This window comes from Cupressus sempervirens, chromosome 9 (genome assembly GCF_028749045.1).
Source record: "Cupressus sempervirens isolate cs-2001-9-10 chromosome 9, ASM2874904v1, whole genome shotgun sequence".
NCBI lineage: Eukaryota > Viridiplantae > Streptophyta > Pinopsida > Cupressales > Cupressaceae > Cupressus > Cupressus sempervirens.
In genome coordinates, this window is record NC_143126.1 from 56488416 (window position 1) to 56510370 (window position 21955).

The following is a 21955-nucleotide window of genomic DNA, read 5'->3' on the forward strand; positions in this document are numbered from 1 at the left end:
ATTATATTTGGTATGTGTGTTCCAAAGGCAGCTCTCCTCATATTAATAGCATAGTCATGAATAGACATGTTCCTTTAAGGGACATGCCAATTTATTAACAAATATTTAATATTATAACATAGATATAATATTATTATAATATTGATTTATCTCTTATAATAATAAACACACATATATAAATATACCTCATGATATATATAAGTTAAAGACATCTGAATTGACTAAAACTTTAACACAGCATCAATAGAAAGCACGCTGTCAACTCCAAAACATTAAACAATTCAAATGAATGAATAAATATTATTGAAGATAACACCATTGTAAATGATTGGAAATGGAAAAGTAATAGAGTTAGAATCGATTCTAATTTGGAATCGGTTCCACATGATAACTACCTGCCAGTTGGTTTGAGCAAGATTCTTATTCAAGTTTTAATAAAATCTGGAAAAGCTGTTCCAGCGGATAACCCTTAACAGACAAAGGCTGTATGCACATATATGAAATGACTCAAACAGAGAGCTATGGAACATTGGTGTTCTTGACTCAAATATGCATTGGACCCATGCAATTCTATCAAAATGTTGTAGTTTCCTTTCCTTTCCTTTAAAGTTATGATGAGAAAGCATTTCTAGAACATATAGAACAATATTGATTACTAAACAAAACCCAATGAATCTCATACAGTAAGCCATACTTAAGAAGTTGATACTAAGGTTTGACCTTTAATTACATACACAAGCTGGACTCAAATAGCCTTCTTTAGTTGTAATTGGATAAGAAAACACTTAGCACAAAATGTTATAGAATAACAACACAAGACGGTCACAAGGATTCACTCAAACGTTTGTTCTCTGGTGTTAGGTTGTTGCTCGGGAAGACATTAGACTTACTTCTTCCTTCTTCGCACGGTCGTTGCATGTTATTGGCGTACATTACCTTCCTGCGGCTTATCCACTGGTGTTCGTGCCCTACCTTTTTTGCTTTGCTTGCGACTTTTCCTGCCATTATTGCCATTGTCGATTGTCTTCTTCAAATTCGTGGCGGGTGTTATAGGGTTTTTTGAACATTTCCTTGCAGATCGTTGGTGCTCCTGCTCCTTTCCTATTTCTTCTTCCTCCTTTAGTCCCAATTGTGTGAGGGCTCCTGCGACAGATTTTTGATGGATAAAGATATAGATTTATATCCAATGGCTTTGATTTCTTAGCTTGTTTTTTCTGAATGGTACAATGACTACGGGAGAAAACTGCCCTCCCCAAAATCACACTCTGACATATCAGAGGTTGTACGATAGGGTGCTTAAGTTGGAGACTGACAATACCATGCTGAGAGAACAGGTAGGGACTTTGACAGAAAAACTTTCAGACCTCAAACAATCAATTGAATTGAATATCAGAGGTTTCTCAGACACCTTCATCTCTAAAACAGTAGGGCTGAAATCCAATCTCGAGGCTGTTATAGAACAATTAGACGGGCTGGACAAAATCAAGGAACAACAAACCGAAATGGCTACAATGCACTCTTCTCTGATTGCAGAAACCAAATAGAAAGTGAAATCGTGGGCTTTAATTTAAGCTAACATGGATACTACTACACCCAGGCTGAGTATAGACAAACTTGTTCAGGGTAAGATTGATGATGAACGTGTGCGGCGTGCATGTGAGTTGAATCTGCAGGTTCGAGGTCTCTTACCCACTCTTGATTCTATGGCTGCGGGACAATCTTTTCTCTCAGATTACCTTGGTATCTCTGATATTACCTTGGACAGGTGTTGGTTTGGTACGGGTGATATCCTTTTCATTAGATTCCTCTCTTTTTCTGATAGACTTCGTGCCCTAAGAGCGAAGAGAAAGTTGTTTTCTCTACCCTCTAAAATTTATTTGGATGAAGTTCGTACTAAGGCATAGGTTACTGAACTCAAACATGCTTGGGGAATTGTGGTAGATGTTAGGCATGCTGGGAAATGGGCTATTATTAGGAATCTTAGAGCTGTGGTTCGGGATTCTCCTCTTGGTTGTGTAGAGAGGACAACTTCTAAGCCGGCATGACAGCCTCGACAACAGTGTGACAAGAGGAAGCCCTCTTCTCTTCTTGTCAACTGCTGGAATGGTAATGGCTCTTTATGGTCATTACCCGGTCTATTTTAGGATGTGGTGGGGTCCTCAGTTATTTTGGCCATTACTGAGACTCATGAAAGCCCCATGCGCCCTCTTCCAAAATATCTTGGTTATCAGTGACTGTCAGTTTGCAGAGATGAGGTCCGAGCTTCTGGTGGGGTCTGGGGGTGTGGCTTGCTTAGTACGTGATGATATTTTCAGTTTCACTTTAGTTGTTCACTCTGACACCTTTGCTAGATTTATGTGGGTTTGGATGGGTCGGCGAAAACATCGACAGAGAGATATTTTCATTGCTGTTTGTTATTTTCCACCGACCTCCTTTCCTTATGCCATTCATTACCTAGAGAATGGTGATCCTTTCTGTGAGCTTCAAGAGAGCATTTCACAGTTTGCGGCTTTAGGTGATATTATTATTCTTGGAGACTTCAATGCTCAAACCAGGGATCTTTAGACTCCTTTGCATGATCATGGTTTTGATTCGAATTGCACTTCTGAGTTAGACTTGACTAGTATGGGACTTCAGTGCACCTTGGAGGATGTTCTTGGACTGCTCTCAGGGTATGGTTGTCACCTCCTCCAGCTATGTGAGTCTTCTGGGTTGCTGATTCTGAACAGTTTATCCTTCCTAGATCGAACATGTTCACCTACTGGCTGCGCTATGGTCGTGCGAGTGCTGTTGACTATTTCATTTCCTCTGCTTCCTTCATTTCTTCCATTTGTAGTTTCACCATTTCGTGTCTCCCCTTGGCTGATCATGCTCTTCTTAGCATTTCTATTGGCGTTCCACCCCAACACTCCTCCCAGTCTTCTCACTGCCCGGTTGAGACCGTCTCCCTTCCTACTCGCTTTCATTACCTCGAGAGCGATGGTGAGCTCTTTACTTACAACCTTAGGAGACTTTTGACACCTGCTAGTTTTAGTGAGTTGCTTGCTGTCTCTAACATGTTTGATTCACTTGCCTCTGCCATCTGGGATTCTACTCTCCTTTCTATTCCTCACCGTTCCCCTCCCTCTCTCAGAGCTAAGTGTCAGAATACTTGTCCTATGAATAAATGGTTTGATACTGATTGCAAAGCTTTCCATTGCTCTGTTTGTGTCGCCTTTGAGACTCAGTCTCCTGCCTTCACCCATCTGCGCCTTTCGTACCTCCGGTTTCTTCACCACAAGAAACATTCTTTTGCCTCTTTTTAGTGTAGAACCCTTTTTTCCATGCTTATCCGGAATCCCCAGATCTTTTGGCGTATCCTTTTCCCTTGGTGCTCCCCCCGTCCTCCACTCTTGACTACCACTCTTTGACCTCCCATATCATTACGCTTTACGACATTCCTGGGCAGCCACCTCTTCGCTCCACTCCATCTCCATACTGCCGTTGTTCACCTACTCCAATATTACTGAGGCCATTGGATCTTTGAGATGCAATAGAGCAGCAGATGAAGAGGGTTTCTAGGCAGAACTTTTTAAGCTTGGTGCTTCGGTTCTCAGATCTTATCTTCCTACACTCTTCAATAGAGTGGTTTGCACTGGGTTTCTTGAGTCCTGGTCCAGAGATGTGGTTTACCCTATTCACAAGTACCAATTGCCAACCATAAATGAAGAGCCATGACACCAAATTGATGCCAAGAAACGCTAATCTAAAGGGACCAATGCTTTCAGCCAAGAAAATTTCCTGTAGCAATCACTTTCATACAAAATTCTCAAACTGAGGTGAATCATTACGCTCTTCTACAACGGCCAATTTCCAGCACCAAGGTGCACAACTCTCTTGCACCCCATCTTTTATGCTCCCAAAAAAAAAAAAAGAAACTGCTCAAAAGAAACTATGAAGGAGACTCTTGCTTCCGTGCAAGAACAAGGAGATTTAAAAATAATATTTGCCATTAACAAGAGAAATATGCCCAGCTGTTAAAATAGGCCCTGAAGGAAGAGCTAATCTCACATGATGCCTGAATTCCAAAAATATTTGAGAGTAGTGCTATGAATATGCTACCTCTGCATCTAGAAGATTACTTTGATAGAGCAAAGAATTTATCTATTACTAAAATGAAAGATTTATGAAAGCCAACTCCTTGTGAATTCTGCCTTCAATATGAGAAGTAAGGCACTTGCAGTTTAAACCCTTCATCTACAATATTGCCTGATCACGACAATCAGACATCTGTGACATGAATATTTTGCTCTATAATCCTAAGCCATGTATGAAGCGGAAAATATATTAGAAAGTTTGTTTGGGCAACTAAATATTGAGACCAAAACATCAAGGAAGATTGAGAATTACCGGAAAAGCTCGAGGGGCAACTGAATATTTTCATGCATTGCATGACATCTTTTGGGAATGAGAGGAATGGAAGGCACTTTAAATCCTTTGGGCGGAGTAAAACCTTTACGTAAAGTCATCTGAAGAATTTCTGCCATTACGAGTATACGAGATGGTTAAGGAAATGAACCAACACCACATAAAGAGTGTTGAGCAATGACAAACAACAGAGAATAACTGACGGTGCATGAGCTAACACAAAATAAATTACAGGACTCGCGTCATTGATGAGACATCAATGAAACACCAAGAGAACAAAATGCATAGAAGAAAATAAACACGGCACAAAAGAGATTTTAAAAAAACTTGCCGACACCAACATGAACTCGAAGCCAACATAAACATGCAACCATGATAAGGAAATGCACAAACATACTAAGTACAACCGCTAGACTTTCATGAAGCACAAAATATCATGGTACTCAGTAAAAAAAGCAGAGACTGTCCACACATGACAAATAGATGCTCAAAACAACTTATGCATTGCCGCTAATTGCACAACAAATACTTAAAAAATTATAAGAGCCTGATTTGCATCGTTGCTGTGTCCACTGGCCATATCATCGAGCAATTCTTCATTCTGTATGTTACCTATAGCACTCCCTTCACAGGTTGTCTGTGAACAAACAGTGTTGGGTTGCTCGAGCGAATGTTTCATGACTGATACTTATCTTCATACAACTTCCATATCGACCGTACTTTTCAACTTATTTTTGAAGATGAATAGTTCCCGAGTCTCATTATGTGTACAAAGGTAGGTGATTTCAAATTCACCTTGACCAAACACATTGCTCAAATTATATCTCTCCTCAATGTTCTGCTGCAAGCACCCTTTTTAACACAAATTTGGCTATTATTGTTGCCCTGGCAGCTATTAATTAAAGGTTTGATATCTTCCTTCTTAGTGTTCTTATCCCCTAGATGTGTAGCAATCTCCCATGTTCCTAATAGGCAGAACTGGGGGGTCCTGTTCATAACTGACGAATTCCATAAGACATCCATCAAATGGTGAGAGAGAATACAATGATTGAATATATATCAGATGCCATGTAAACAAAATGAAGCTTCTTAAGGAATTATTGCATGATGCTAGCAGAACATAAAAGTTCAAGAGAAGAAACACATTGACTTGAAAGAAACTTGGCGTCTTTTTAGCAGCAACAACTAAATAAGAGGGAGGCCAAATTTGCAACATCAATACTAAAGTCAAATTTTGATGCTACAAACTCTGTAATGTCCCCTTTTCTGGGACATTATAACATTGTGTTGCCGGCTCACTTCGCCTAGGTTTCAGGGCGAAAAGGTTCTTTACGGGTTTCAGTTCGACGTTTGGCCTAGACATTTCCAATTTCAGACCCATCAGAGCAGCTTTGGTAGGTTGTTCGGATACTTACTATTTTGAGTAGGTAAACAGAGCCCAGTATTCTTGATATCCCAGTGCTGGTTTGGAAGCGTCTCGCTGAGAGCTTTCCAACGAGCTATTACATGTACTTATCCGAGTTCGTTTGACCAGTTATTTTAATTGCCTGATGATTATATGGTTTACTGACTAAGTGACTATTAAAGTTCATTTAACTTGTCACTTTATTTTTTAAAAAAAGTACTATGTTCACTTAAGTAACTAGAGGACAAAAAGGGTGCTTTATCCCACATTGCTTGAAAGAGCGTGCATCACATTGGGAAAAGTGATAAAGGTACAACAAGCTCCACATGGGAAGATATGAAGATTATAATATTTAAAACAAATATTAATCTGGGAGCTGGAAACAGTTGTTGGTTATTTCTTCGAGAACGCAAACCTTTGAAGAAGCATTTGAAGGTTGGACGCAAACTTAGCCTTCTTACAGGTTTTATCTACATTTGCCAGTCTGACTGTTTTTACTATTTATAAGATTGGATCATTTGGATAGTTGCATGTTATTGTATTGCTGTTGTATAATACAATAACGCATTTGGTGGTTAATTGTGTTAATTCTTGGTTTATAAATGTACTTTCTGATTATTGGAGGAATAAAACAAACTTTTTTGAGTTTCCTTGTATGCAAATCTGCGGGTTACAAATCGGTTAAAGTCCTAGAATTTGTATCAAATTTTGGTTTTCTGTTTGGTTTAAAATCTGCACTTTAATATCAAGGTTTTTTTGGGAAAATATCCGGAAAGGGATACTACAGACTCCGACTGTTAGAGACTGATCTCAGACATTCCTTAATTGCTGTTATCAAACTCTGGCTCTGATACCATGTTAAGTTTTTAGCCAAGAAATAGAGATAAACAACAATAAAAGACCATAAGCAATACAAAAAAGACTCAATGCATTTATCCTGGGAAAACGCTTCTGCTTGAAGGGAGGAACCTAGCCCCACCAGCAAAATATCTCTTCTTTTGATAATGAAAAATGTTCGAGTACAAAACTTTAACTTAATTGCTTACAATAAGTATTCATATAAATAGGTTGAATTCAGACTCTTTGTCTTACACACGAAGGTCTATTCGAATTCCAAATACAAGACACTTCATATTTCCAAATATTCAACATTTAATATTTTCATATGTATGCCTCTTTGCATGACGTATAACACATGTCTCTTTATATAATACTAACTTAAATAATACCACAAATGTCTCTTTCAGCTGAAGATGACCATAATGGTCATAACAATCATGTTTCTGTTTCATAATACCACTGATGAATATTCAACAACAATGACAAACTTACCAAAAAATTCCTTCTGTACCTCATTCATGAGCTGCATGAAAGTGCTCAGTGCATTGGTTAGCCCAAAGGGCATCATTAACCACTTTTATAATCCTTCCCTTGTCAAGAAGACAATCTTCCATCCATGTCTTTCGCCGATCTGAACTTGATGGTATCCACTCTTTAGGTCTATCTTTGTGAAATACACAACTCCGCTTAAACAATCCATATTATCATCCATCCTTGACAATAGAAATTTTCTGGTGTCGTTCTTTGCGCTCCCTTATTTGGTAAACTGGGTCATGTAATCGAGTCAATCTGGTGACTAATCTTCCTTAGTGGTGGTAATCCATTAGGAACATTATCAAATACAATATTCGTAAACTGATTTAACAAATCGACCACTTTTGCGAGTACCTCTTCTACTTCTTTTCCTTCTTTTGGAATTATAGAAAAACACATATGCTCATACCTCATACCCTCTAAGATTTTCTTTATCCTTCAATGGCTTCAGCTTATGTTTGTCTCCATCCTTCTTTAGTGTGTAGGTATTCACACGACCATAAAGTACAACATGCTAGCCAAACTACCATGACCTACACAACAATATATGATATATGTCCATAGCTATGATATCACATAGTATCTCATCTTGGTATCTTGCAATCTTGAACTTCACTAGGTACTATTCATTAACCATGACCTTGTGGTCATCCTGCAGTCAGGCAATACGGTATGGTCGCAGGTGTTTCAGCCTTTTGAGCTTCAATTTAGTGACCATCTTTTCTAACACCAAATTGGTAGTGCTTCGACCATAATAATCACATCATAATACTTATCTTCACACTTGCACTTGGAGCGAAACAAGCTCCTCCTTTGATCAAGTTCATTCTCCACACTCAACATGACTCTTCTATTAACTAGGACTTCTCCTCTTTCATCGTCTTTAGAATGTGATGATTTGGTATCTCCATCCACATGTGCGGCTCTGGCCTGACCTTTGGTTCTCATGTCTGTCCTTCCTTGGCCTTGGGGACATTCATATGCCCTATGCACTTCTTCTCTGTAGTGAAAACATATTCCACAAAAATCTCCTTTGCTAGATTCTTGCCCTCTTCCTCTTCATCTTTGGTCTTTATCAATCTGATAATGAAAACAATTGGAACTGTTTCTCTTCTGGTTCTGATTGCTATTGCTGGCCTCATCTTTCTTCTTCTTCTTGTCATAATTTTGGCCTCCATAAGACCGCCCATTAAATCTTCCACAACCTCTTCCGCTTTGTTGGCTCTCAAACTTCTTGTTTAGCTTCTATGCTATTCTTAGGGCAAATTGGTATGCCTCCTCAATATTGTTCATTTGGACCAGGTTTAACTCCTCTTGAATGGTTGGCTTCAGCCCATTTTCTCCTTATCAACTTCTGCATGGCTTGATCTGATGAGAACTCGGTAGAACACTTCTGTATACTCTTGAACATATCTTCCCGCTTGCTTCAACCCTTGCGTTTTCTTCAGTAGATCAAGCTCATAATCAACGGGAATGAATTGTCGTTTCAATTTATCCACCATGTGATCCCATCTTGCGATCTTCTCCTTTTCTCTTCTATTTCTCTCCAATTGGTTCTCCTGCCACTAGATCTTCGCATATCCCTTAAGTTTAGCCTTCACAAACTTGACACTATTAGGGTCCTCAATATCTTCATACTCAAAATATTCTTCTAATTCATCGATTTAATTGATCAATTCCTTTGGATTAAGATTTCCCGACAATCTTTCTGCACACTTAAGAAAATCCTCTCTGATACCTCTTGATGTAGGGTGCTCCCTTTAATATCACAAACACACAAAAGAATACATAAATAACAACAATTTGCGAGAATAAAATACGAGATTCTTATTATCTCCATAAGTGTGGAATTATAGAATTTAGAATTACAATATGCAAACTCACATGGGCGCCTTCGTTTCAATAATCTACAAGATAGAGCTGCGAACTACCTTAGACAACCTATAGGCCTTCCTTATATAGGCATTTTCCACGACTAGGGAAGGTTGTAGACACTAAGCCCTAGCTCTTTAGGCCAACCAACCTCAAATTATGTTATTTTATTGTAGTCAACCTCAAATTATTATATTTTATTGTAGTTTATTACATAGAATCGGCTCAAGAAAATTTACAAATTACATTTTTGGATGACCCAACTTCTAGAGACCATAACTTACAAACCCATGATCCGATTGGCTATTATAACCCCCTTTCGGAAATGACATCTCTTGTTCTACAACTGCTGACCGTGCAAGCACCTATCAACCGAGGTTTGACCTTGTTTTGGAGCCATATAGGCCTTCATTGCTGAGCCTAAAGTTTTGTTACCAAAAATTCATACTGAATATCTGCAATAACTTTACTAATACATATGGGATAGCAATGAAACTTGTTTGGCAGACTGATATCTAAGATGAACCTCCACTTATGAAATTAGAACACACTGAGCTTACATGACCATCTTTCTAAAAATAGCAAGCTTTCACAAACAACAACTCTGAACTGGAGTAGTGCTTATTGAAAACACAGAAATGAAATTAGAAATATTTTTGGGTGATGTAAGATTGCCCTTGCACACAGGATGCTCCTGCATCATCTGAATAAGTAGAAGCTGCTGCTATATAAATCGCCTGGCATGCTTCCACTCCCCGTGTAATTGCAAGTGTCTTTGGATCACGATCCTGGGACCTATCATCAACCAAAGACATTTATATTTTTTTTTACTAAAGTCTAATGTGACAAATCAGACTCATGACAACATGAGTCATACTTATAGATAACATTTGTAGTACCCAAATCAGTAGTACCAACATCTTCTATCTGTACACTCTCTGATATCTCATATTGTTGGAAACATGACTCACTGTTGTCATAAAAATTAGAAGTAGAAGAACTTGCATTTTTTATGCAATCGTCAAAACTAATTAACACTCTTATCATGTGAGTCACATCTTATAGTGACACGCACAATATCCTCCATGCTTGCCCTGACATGACCACCTTTAGTAGGCTCAAACGTGAGACTGGCATCATAAAAATGAGCCCCTATGTCATTAATAACTGCATTGTTTTCTGTTGATGTAGGGATGCCATCAGTGGCAGCTATCATGTCATCATTCCCATGATCGCAAACTCTTGTCTAATGAAAATGTTGAGACTCAATGCAACCGTCCTCTAACAAATCAGGCATAACCTCCTTACTCTGGGAACGACCTCCCTCATCGTGTGTGTAAGATGAACTAGTGGTTACCTCATTAAGAGAAGGCTCAATTTCCATAGCTGCCCTCTCTTCTACTACTTTTTCATGATTGAAATTATTTCAGCCTCCTTTTCCTTTTTCCATAAACCAGGAATCCAAAATCTCTGGGTGTTGTAGCAGCCTTGATATTCTTTTATTATTATTCGAACAAGATTCACTACAGGCCCTTATAGCTCGTTGAAGCTCGGGCATAAAACCCTTTATGAATTTTATTGACATTTTCTTACCCATGCCTGTCTTGGCCATGATGAATACAAACCTCTAACGCAAATGTGTTCCCTGCAGCATGGTGAGGAACCGCTCTTATACCACTACAAGAACCCCAACCTGTTGTAACTTCAATTCTAGCGGTTTGACATTTTGTCAAACACTTATCATGCAAGCTCTCATACCAATCTAAGAACCCTTGCAGGTCCAACCCAAATCTCTAGCTTCCCACACTTGGGAATTTATTCAGACAGTTGTCATTCAACCTCTATGTACTCTGGCCTGAGTTTTCAGTCTGATTTGTTTGCTTAAATGGGACAGCATTAATGACTTAACTGTTGGCAAAAATAACTCAACAATGACCTAGCAGAGAAAAAGAGGCAATGGCAACTACTTATGGTTATTTCAATGCATATACCAGAATTTTTACATGTAAATGTACACCTAAAACCAAGAAGCATTTTAACAAACACTTATCATGAAATAACACTCAATTTAATTCAAAACATGTAATGAACCTGGTAATGACATCGAGTTTTCAATTAACGTTGAACAATCCCAAACATGTGACCGGGTGTTGGGTGGCTTTTCAACACAAAAATGGCCTCTAAATGTGATCATAGCCCATGAAATATCCAAAAACCACCTCTATATATTAATCACAACTTTGCTTCAAAACCCAAGCTGCCAATACTAGATTAATAGATCCCCATGTGACTATGCAAACTTGGTCACAGTCGACCTATAATGAACAGACTTCCAGGCCACCCAAACCCATGATGAGTAGTAGCAATTTTGGTCAATCAGCAACATGTGTTGATGTGGTAGCTTCGGTCAGATTGAATTGATCTAATGAATATATATATAAATATATATATTGTTGTTGATATTGTTAATGACAATTAACTTATGATAACCAATATTGATTAACATAGAGACACGTCTCTTCTACTCTTGTATATATACATTCAGATCTGCACTTGGAAAACAGTTAGGCAGTGTTAATACATTTTCAGAGATCTTGTATGGCTCAAAGAATAAATTGCTTGTGTGGTTTCTCCATTTTGACTAATCTATCCAACCAAATTTCACAAATGATGGGGGCAATATATCTGTGTGCAATGTGTAAGATCAACAATAAAATAAAAATAAAAATAAATAAATGTGTTCTTGCTCCACATTTCCCATCACAAAATCCAGAGCACTTCTTATTGTAGCAAGGTCTTTGGAGCAGGGAATTTGACCAAAATGCTTTAGAATGTACCAGATAAGAAGAGAGTATGCAGGCAGAGTGTTTGAATTGGTAGATCTTCTATCCCAATTTGCAACAGCGTAGGAAGAGCTTCTGAATGTACAGGCAGCTTTTTTTTCTTGCCGATATTAAACCTTCTCCTTTGCTTGATAATACACAAATCATAGCGACACAACAAAATGATGAAAATTGTGACGAATTAATATTGTTAGAGGACCTCAAGGATCCCTTTGGTTTATGGGAGCCACTTTGATGTTAATAGCGAAATATAATGTTTGTTCATATGAAAGCTTTGAAATCTCTCCGTTACAAGCTGCCTGTTGGACAATGGATTTGTGTTCTAAATGGTTGGCCTCTAATATATTACATGGACATCATACAAGTCAGGGATAAGATGACATAGCATTGAGGAAGAATACACAAGTACAAAAACCACTAAAGTGGCTAATACCCAATACCTTATAAGTAAAATTGTTATTCACTGCTGAAAGTAGCAGGACAGGTCACAACTGCATCCTACGCGGATTCCATGATGAGAACACCATATTTGGGTCGTCCAATATTATTCCGCTACCAATTTCTCGGGAAACAATTGCTCCAAAAACAAGGCATGATCCTGCTACCAATCAAACGAAGTATAAAACAGAGCTAAAGTAGAGAGAATTAAAAGGGGATAACACGTTAGTGGTGGACTCCTTAATAAACTATAACAAAGGAGAATATTTAAGCCTCACGAACGATTTCACATGTCAAATGGGTACGCAGGGACTGACAACCAAGGGAGATTAAAAGGAGCCAATTTAAGCCCATCGTGTTATATGAGAATATAACAAGGTAAAGCCAAGGTAGAGTATATTATAATTTTTTATATATTAAGTTTGTTATTTCTACATTTAAGAGATGACACAACCAAACAAAATGATGTAAGCCCTTACCCGAGTACAAGGAGGAGAAATAGTATTGTGATATTGGGAGGGGAATTGGAAAAACTTACAACTAATAATACATCTAATAAGTATCATTTGTAATTTAGATAAAGTCATAAGATGAACACATCAACACACATCAACAATGATGAGGACAATCAAGAATGTTGATGTACAGATAAGTATTTATTATTCGAGTATTACATTTATCTACTCATTGTAGTTTCTCTCTTGTTTGTATTTCTATATGGACTATAAGGGCTATTTGCCTTCATTTTTTTTCCTTTCTCTTTGGGGATGCACTTGAAGGAAAAAGAAGATTGATATCAGATCCAGAGGGAGTCTGACATTTCGTTAAAGCCAACCTTGGAAAGAGAGAAAGTAAATAGAGGATATGGTTCAGTCAACTTTTGATAATCTTGGTCATATTGATTCAGAGGGAGTAGACCATGTCAAGATGGATTCTTTGGTGATCAAGAAACTATAACAGTTAGAGGACTATGAATCATGAATGTTATTTCATGATTATTTTGGTCCCTCTGTACACCATGAGGAAGTGACGACTTCAAATGAATATCATTAGTATTTGTCAAAGTTATTGAAAGGTGATGATGTTACAATAACTTTATCTTCTATTATAATGGACATCTTATGATGTCTAAGCAGATCATGATAGATTATAACTTGCATGGTAGATTATGTTTCTTAAACAGAGCATAGCCTTCTATTGTGATGGACATTTTATGATATCCAAGCAGATCATGATAGATGATAATTTTCATGGTGGATTAAGTTCCTTAAACAGACCATGAATGTTTCTATGGTAGTATTATTGAGGATACATTATCTATGGACATTTTTTATGAGTGCTTGGTGAATTTCATGTGACTTAATATTCCGAGGCCATTACTCCTGATATCATGAGATGATATCTAAATTGTGAATATCTTATGTTCAAAGATATTCTTAATCATGTAAACTTGATATTACATTGAGGTAATATCTAACCGTATGTTTATCCTTCCTTGCTAAGAGGGAGTGTTTATGTTGTAGCTTCAGTTGGATTGAATTGATCTAGAGACAACTCTAGGGTTATTGGTTAGACATTATTCCATTTGATTAATTGTCAATTAGACATGTGTGTGTGTGTGTTTATATTGTCTAATGACAATTTACTTACAATGACCAATATTGATTAACATAAAGACATGTCTCTTCTACTCATATATATACATTCAGATCTGCACGTGGAAAACACATACCGAACAGATAGTGCTAATACAGTTGCAGCAATCCTCTAAACTCAACAGCATGGACCGATACGCTAAACCCTTGTCCAAATCGCAGCAATGTATCCACAAAGACATTCACAATTCATTGACAAAAATTAACTAATTCAAAGTGCAGGTAATTGTGAGAGGTATTTACAATTCCTTCAACACACAAACTTCTAAAAACCCTCTTCAACACTAAATTCACTAAATAACATCAGCAATAGGATGCATAATTCATCCAAATGGGTTGCATATATAGAAAACCTCATTGTTTCATCCACACATCAACGACTAGCTTCTCCATGACACTTACTTAAATAATGCTTTTTCTTATTTTTGTTGCACCTTTTGAAGTTGAAATAATATAAAATAATAAAATAATAACTCGTTTACTTCAATACTTTAATCAATTCCTTAACATAGGCTTCCATGAATTAATTGAATAAATTACCCCTTCCAATGATGACTCAACCCTCAACTAAGTGAAATTACAAAGTTAAATTAAAACTTTATAATAAGCCATTTAATGATTTAATAATAATTTGGCCATTAAAATAATAATAACTCGCAAAATACTTATCCTTTTAATATAGAGCCTGAAACAGGGGTCACACCTATTATTTCCCCATGTGATCAAATCACTTTCAAAAATAGAGAGGATCTATGTCAATCATCACCAGACGTACCATAAATAGTAAGTACATGAAACTAAGCCCAAATGAAGTCCAATCTGAGCCAAAGGAAGAACAAACTGGAGCATATTGGAATTGTAGAGAAGACAGGGCCCTCCCATAATCAAGTCTCTACCTCAGAAGTCCCTCTATCCACAATAATTGGCCTATGAGGGTCAATTATAGGATAACCCCACTACAAAACAAGAACAAACTAAAATTGGAACATTACATTGGGAATGCTTTTGTTGCTCTATAGTAACATGGTCTTATCATTTTGAAGCATTATCCCCACTTGAAGTCATCACTTGTTGACAAGTTGGAAAGTTAATGAACTTCAGTATTTCGATCAACACTTTGGTCTTGAAGTAAATAATGACAGGATTAATGGAACAACTTGTCTCTCTCATCATCTTGGGCATATGCTTTCAAGTCATTTTCAGGCTAATACCTCCATCAAGCAATATGAAATTAATGTCCAACAATAAGAGCAGAAAAAGGGTGTAAGGGAGTGTAGCTTTGTGCAATTCTGAAATTAAGTGACCTTAATCTGGAATTAGTATTAAATCAGCCAACACACCATGCTTAATAAAATTACCTTATATGAACTAATAACAAGAATAAATAATGCATAATAACCTCACCATGAATAGCAGCAAACAGGCACGAATCAGCTACATAAGAGCATCACATAGCATAGGATTTACTTGGAGAAACCTCTAGTGTAGAAGACAAGACCAAGAAGAAAGGCCAAGTATGCATTATATATTGAAATAAATGAGATTACAATTTCCAGCTTTCACACGTAAGTTAGAATCCAGATTTGTATTTGGCTTCCCATTTTTTTCAATATCCTCTTGTGCATTCACATTCTCAAGGGCAGAAAAAGGATTAGAGTTGTCAGCAAGAGTTGCTTCTTGCATAAGCTTTTTATTTTTCCTTGTGGGATCTTGGAAGCCACCAACAGCTTGAGATTTAAGTGTTGATTTCTTGGGCTTGGGGCATTGTTTGACCAAAGTTGTCATGAGTATGGTAATGCAGACATTGAAACATAAGATGCTTGCAGCATGTCCATGACTTTAATGTCAATAGTGTCTGGAAGCCCTTTCTGTAGATATTTTTGAAGGATTCAGTCAAGAAGGATTCAGTGTAAACTCACGCAAAAGGCTTGTTCAAGAAGTGCATCTGTAAGTATAAAACTTTTAGCCAGATCGGGACTTTATTCTTCTTGAGGTTAGAAGAGGACCTTTTGTTGAAATATGGGGCAATGGAGTCCATGTAACTAAAGGCCTTTTTAAAAAATCACAACACTGAGCTTGTGAACAGAAAATGGCCAAACTCTTATGAGCCTGAGAGTTTGTGAGCCCAGTCCTTCTCATCTCACTTTTGGAGAGAGGTAGGATTGGACCAAAGGCCAACAAATCATCAATGCTGTTTCAGATAGCTGGCTGATTATTGAACCACATTTGTTGAGGAATCTCAATTAGAGGCACAGATTCTAGATAGGAAATAAACTAAATTGTTTAGAACAAGGCAGGGGGAGGGAGGCATCGGATAGGGGTGGATAGCTTTGGCAGAGCTAAGGGAGCGGAGGTAGGGACTGGTTGGGGAGCAGAGGGACGGGCATTGACATAGAAGGAGAATGTCATCGCAACCTAGCCAGGCCAGAAATCCTGGCAGGGCCTGGAAAGCAGCCCTCTCATTGCTTCAGCAGAGAACAAATTGGATTGAAATTAAGTGCATTTGTCAAATACCAATGGTTGTAAGGAACTACATAATTTTTTTCCAGATTTCCGACATTTAAGGTTGCAAGCATATTTTTCCTTGCATTTTATCTTATTTGCTCTACCACCCAAAGAATGTCTTCTGATCTTTTTCATGACTTAGTTGATATTTCTTTTGTTTGAATGCTACTGTCTAATCTATCTACATTTATTTATTTTCTTGGTAGCTTGTTAGGTTTTCCCTTCTTGAAAACTTGCATAATATCTTGCTATATTTGCTTATGTTAATTTTCAGAACTGTATTCTGAAATGTAAAAATTTGGAATTGAGGCAATTCTAGTGGCATTACAGAGTGGCTCACAAATATTATGTTTTTGCTGACATCCCTAACAAAGTTTCATTGTTTTCGTCCTTATGCTAACAGGGAATTTGTTTTTCTTGTAGCTATTGTTTGTGCAATTCAGCATGCTGCCATATTGTACATGCACTATATTATTATGTTGTTTGGTTGACACAACTTGGAAAATTTTCTGTCTTGATACCTTCTTGTGTTTGACTTCATTATCTGGAAAGTGATTAATGCAATTATAAGTTATATACATTTACTCATCAGAATTGCAGAAAAATGGATTTTGAGCTGAAGTAAATTCATCTCTTTGGCAGTTAACAATGCCATTTCGAGCTGAGGTTGATATCAAACTCGGTGGCACACAGTGCAACTTGCTTATAAATCGGCTGAAGCCATGGATGGACCTTTACTTCAAGCATAAGATGAAGAAAAACTCGTCTCCGATGCAGTCAAGTAACAAGCCACTTATAGCCCGGTCTTCTCATACAGATCTGAAGAGCATCATGTGGACCTGTACAGTCTCAGCACCTGAAACTACAGTTATCTTGTACAACCTCAATGATATACCCATTTACCTTGTAAGTTCTTTTCAGTGCCATAAATGGTGTTTGTAGGGCCACTTTTTGTAAGAGAGAAAAGTGCAATTAAGATGTTTTTTGCTGCTTGGGAGACATAGCAGTAATATTTATAAGGTTAATGCTATCTAAAAAGCTGCTGAGGTGCATTTATTTGACTTCTACCTTTTATTTTTTGCCACTTATTGAATTCAGACAATAGGACATGGTTATATAAGTACGATAATTTTGATCCTGAATTTTGGTTTATTTGCAGATTCCATTTTTACTTTACTAAACAATATTATATTTGGTATCTAAGATGCTTGACTAATGAGTTTACCTGGGCCAAAGAGGGGTTGTTGTCCAATGATTATATCTGATAATGTTGTTTTTTTTGTTCTACTTCCACATTCCATTTTTTTTTTTTACGTCTTATAGAATTCAGACAATGATATGGTTATAGAAACATGATAATTTTGATTCTGTATAATTGGTTAATTGCAGATTCCTTTGCTACCTTACTAGACATTCTTTTATTTGGTATCTAAGGTGCTTGACTAGTGTGTTTACCTGTGCCAAATAGGAACTTGTGTCCTTGAATGATTATAGCCGATACAGTTTATGCATGCAGGGATCAGTAATCTATATCTATTTGAAATGTTCTTTGTTAGTACAGGACTGAAATCTGCCTTGGACTTTCTAAATGAGATCTGGATTGATGCCTTGGTTTAGATCCAGATCCTGCAAGTAAATTAATTATCAATAGATAAATAAACATATACCTCAACAACGTTCCAAAGAGAATTCTAATCATTATTAGAACACCAACAATGTTCCAAATAGAATTCTAATCAAACACTGCTAATGCACATGAGATTCACTTGAGGATTTTTTCAAGAACCAATCCTCATTATGAAGCCCCATGGGAGATAATACAAATTGCATTAAGCCTATCCATCAATCTTAGGAGCACAAAAATGACACCCGCAATTCGGCCTGCCAGCCACCTCAGGTTTTCCACTTCTGTTGAGATTCAGAGATCGCTGCAAATGTAATTGCATTGCCTGTAAGGTATATGTATTTTGAAGGCAGCTTTCTCTCGTATATTTATAATGAATATAAGTCACGAAGAGACGTGTCCCTTGAAGGGACATGTCTATTTGTTAATTAGACAATTAATAACTATATATATATATATATATATATATATATAAAATTATAAACTTATATCTCATATTTTATCTCATATATAATTATAAATATTTTATTTTATGCGACTAAAGCTGTAAAACATCAACACTAACTCTTAGCGAGGGAGGATAAACACATGTATTAACTCAATGTAATATGAAGTTAGCAAGATTAAGGATATCTTTGATTAGAAGATATCCATCATTTTGATATCACATTTGATATTTGGAGTATTGATCTCCCAGAATATCAACATATAATATTCACCAAATACTCAATAAGGTTTGATATCACATCTGATATTATGAGTATTGGTCTTCTAGATTACATGATACACACCAATTACTCGAAGATGTTTGATATTACATCTGATATCATGAGTGTTGGCCTCCCAGAATATCAATGATATTCACCAAATACTCTTTGAGTAATGGCCTTCCAGAATGTTGAGATGTAAGATATTCACCAAATATTGTGAGTAATGGCCTTCTAGAACATCAAGTCGCGTGATATTCACCAAGTACTCTGTGAGTAATGGCCTTCTAGAACATCTAGTCACGTGATATTCACCAAGTACTCTGAGAGTAATGGCCTTCCAGAACATCAAGATGTGTGAAATTTACCAAGTACTTTGTGTAATGGCCTTCTAGATTATCAATATGCATAACATTCACCATGTACTAAAAAATTGTTTATAAGGTATGTGCACACGCATTCTCATAATGCTTATAATGCTTACCATATAAACATCCAACATGAAAAGTATAAACTATCATGATCTGCATAGATAACGCAAGATATCCGTCATAATAGAAGATTAAGTTATTGTAAGATCGTCATCTTTCAATAACTTCTGCAAATACAAGTGACATCATTTGGAAGTCGTCACTTCCTCATAATGTACACAGGAGATAGGCTCATTGATGCATGCTACCAAAATTTTACATGAAGCCAAAACTCCCTCTTATTTTGATATGATTAAGATCTTCAAAGATCAACTAAAACATATCCCCTATCCTCTCCTTTAGACAGATGTGTCAGACTCCCTTTGAATATCAATCTTCTGAGCTCCTTTACCTTTGCAGAAGTGTTAAGACTCCCTCTGAATCTGATGTCAATCCTCCTTTTCTTGCAAAAAATTCTCGAAGGAAAAGATCAAGGAGCTCTTATGTATTGAAAGTAAAATGAGAGAGAGACTAATATAATAAATCATATCTTCAGGAAAATCAGTTATCTATAATAATCATAATAGTGTAAAATTGTTTCTTTCCTTGGGATAACACAATTACTCTATTCAAGATGACCTTATTCACTTATAATTACATTTCATATTTCGTTCGATTCAATGTTCTTTAATAACAATATTAGACTCACAATAATACCTGTTTAACATATTCATTTATATAAAGCTTTGTTGCTCTCTTCTTACAGTATCAAATATCTCTTTATATTTAATTAATAATCATAATATCAGCTTGAAATATTCATTAAATATTACCATTTTGAATAGATGAATATTTCCAAACTATATATACATTCATTATATGTTTAGGCCATATTATAGTAGTGTCGAGAAAGAAAAATTTAAACATATAATATACCTCCAATGTACCTTTATTAATGGCACTCAATGCTCGACGTTGTATCATCTTAGATGCTTTATTCCCTACGTATATCTGCAATGGTATGGGATCGGGTCCAATTCCCTTATAAAATCTATTAAATGTTTGTAATACCTTCTTTTTGTACTCCTTCGCTATTCGATGGTCTTGCATAGTTATTAGTGGGCACACCTTACCCACATGGCCTATGAACTAGCTGAGGAGTAAATTTGCTGTTTGAAACTAGACTTAAAGTATAATCTTACCCACTTGTGAAGTTAGCATGTCACGATATTGTCATGATCTATAATTTCACCACATGTGATTGACCATAAACATCGTCCATTTATTATGTTAAGATCAAAGATAAAACTCTTTCCTTATCCTTCATGGTGGTATCCACGTGGCAAGATGGGTCTATTACTTCTCTGCCACCTTCAATGGTTTCATACATATTCAAATTTCACAGTTCCGTGCATTGCCAGGTCAGATGCTCTTTAATTACATACCCCTGATTAATAGGTAGCTCGACACATAATATAATGTGGTGAGATTATTACTTCCATGTTGGAAGATCACACACGTATATCCATTGAAGAAACATAGAAAACGAAGAGATTTACGTGGAAGGTGAAGACTTTGATGGTTATAAACATTGACACTCAATAGTATCTATAATGAATTAATTCATAAACCAATGATAAAATTCTAAGACATGAACGGTGGACACTTATTCTACGTAGAATATATGAGCCTAGACATATCGTTCATGATGCGAAGACATCTCATGTGCAATGTTATGTCATTCTCGATGCCATTCCAACAACAATAAGAACTTGAAAGAAGCATTTGAAATCAAGGTGATCCTCATGAGGATGATTGAATATGATGAAATACACTCAAATCAAGAGTTCCTTATGCATTGGCGGCCATGCTTTGGAATTTCATCTGTGTTGTGGCTTTAACTTTTTGTGTGTTTTTGCATTGCTCCTATATGTCCCCTTATTCTTGCATTGAGAGAATCGGTAGATCTTTCAACTGACTCTTGGCACACCCATGACCTTAATCTTAAGATTCAACTTAGCCTATCATTGTTAACCTATACATTATTATTGTTAACCTATACATTATTATAATTTCGGAAGTTTCACAAGTCTAGTAAGGAACTTGCTTTGATACCATGTTGAGATTCAGAGATCGCTGCAAATGTAATTTGATTGCTTGTAAGGTATATGTTTTTCAAAGGCAGCTTTCTCTCTTATATTTATAATGAATATAAGTATTCGTTAATTAGACAATATATATATATATATATATATATATATATATATATATATATATATATATCATTATAAACTTATATCTCATATTTTATCTTATATATAATTATATATCTTTTATTTTATCCGACTAAAGCTATAAAACATCAACAACTTCTTTAATGAACCTTAATGCTACTTAGACTCCTTGTATGTACATTTCCACCACCATAATGGAATAGTGGATTAGTTATAAACTTATAAGTCTAAAGGAATCTTCATCAACATTAATTATGCACATTGCATACATTCATTCCTACTATCAAATGACAGTCCAATAACAACTTAGCCAATTATTTTGCTATGGATTTTAGTTCACACAACAATATTTGACTAGTATGTAAACTGCTATGTGATATATTATTTTTTGAGTTTTATAATTTGTATGAGATTGAATGTTGATTTTCTTCTTTGATGTGTTTCCTTTACTTGCCTTGATTGCTACTATGTTTACTAAATT

At 36.4% G+C, this 21955-nt stretch overlaps 1 protein-coding gene across 3 annotated transcripts in view; it reads left to right on the plus strand.

Annotated features, from left to right (window-relative positions):
- Positions 1-21955, plus strand: part of LOC149537618 (protein SABRE-like) — a 264963-nt gene that overhangs the window by 70367 nt on the left and 172641 nt on the right. For all 3 annotated transcript variants that reach the window (XM_089798989.1, XM_089798990.1, XM_089798991.1), the window contains one exon: positions 17142-17405. In XM_089798989.1, the coding sequence (XP_089655115.1) occupies positions 17142-17405 (264 nt within the window). The remainder of the gene's footprint in view (positions 1-17141; positions 17406-21955) is intronic.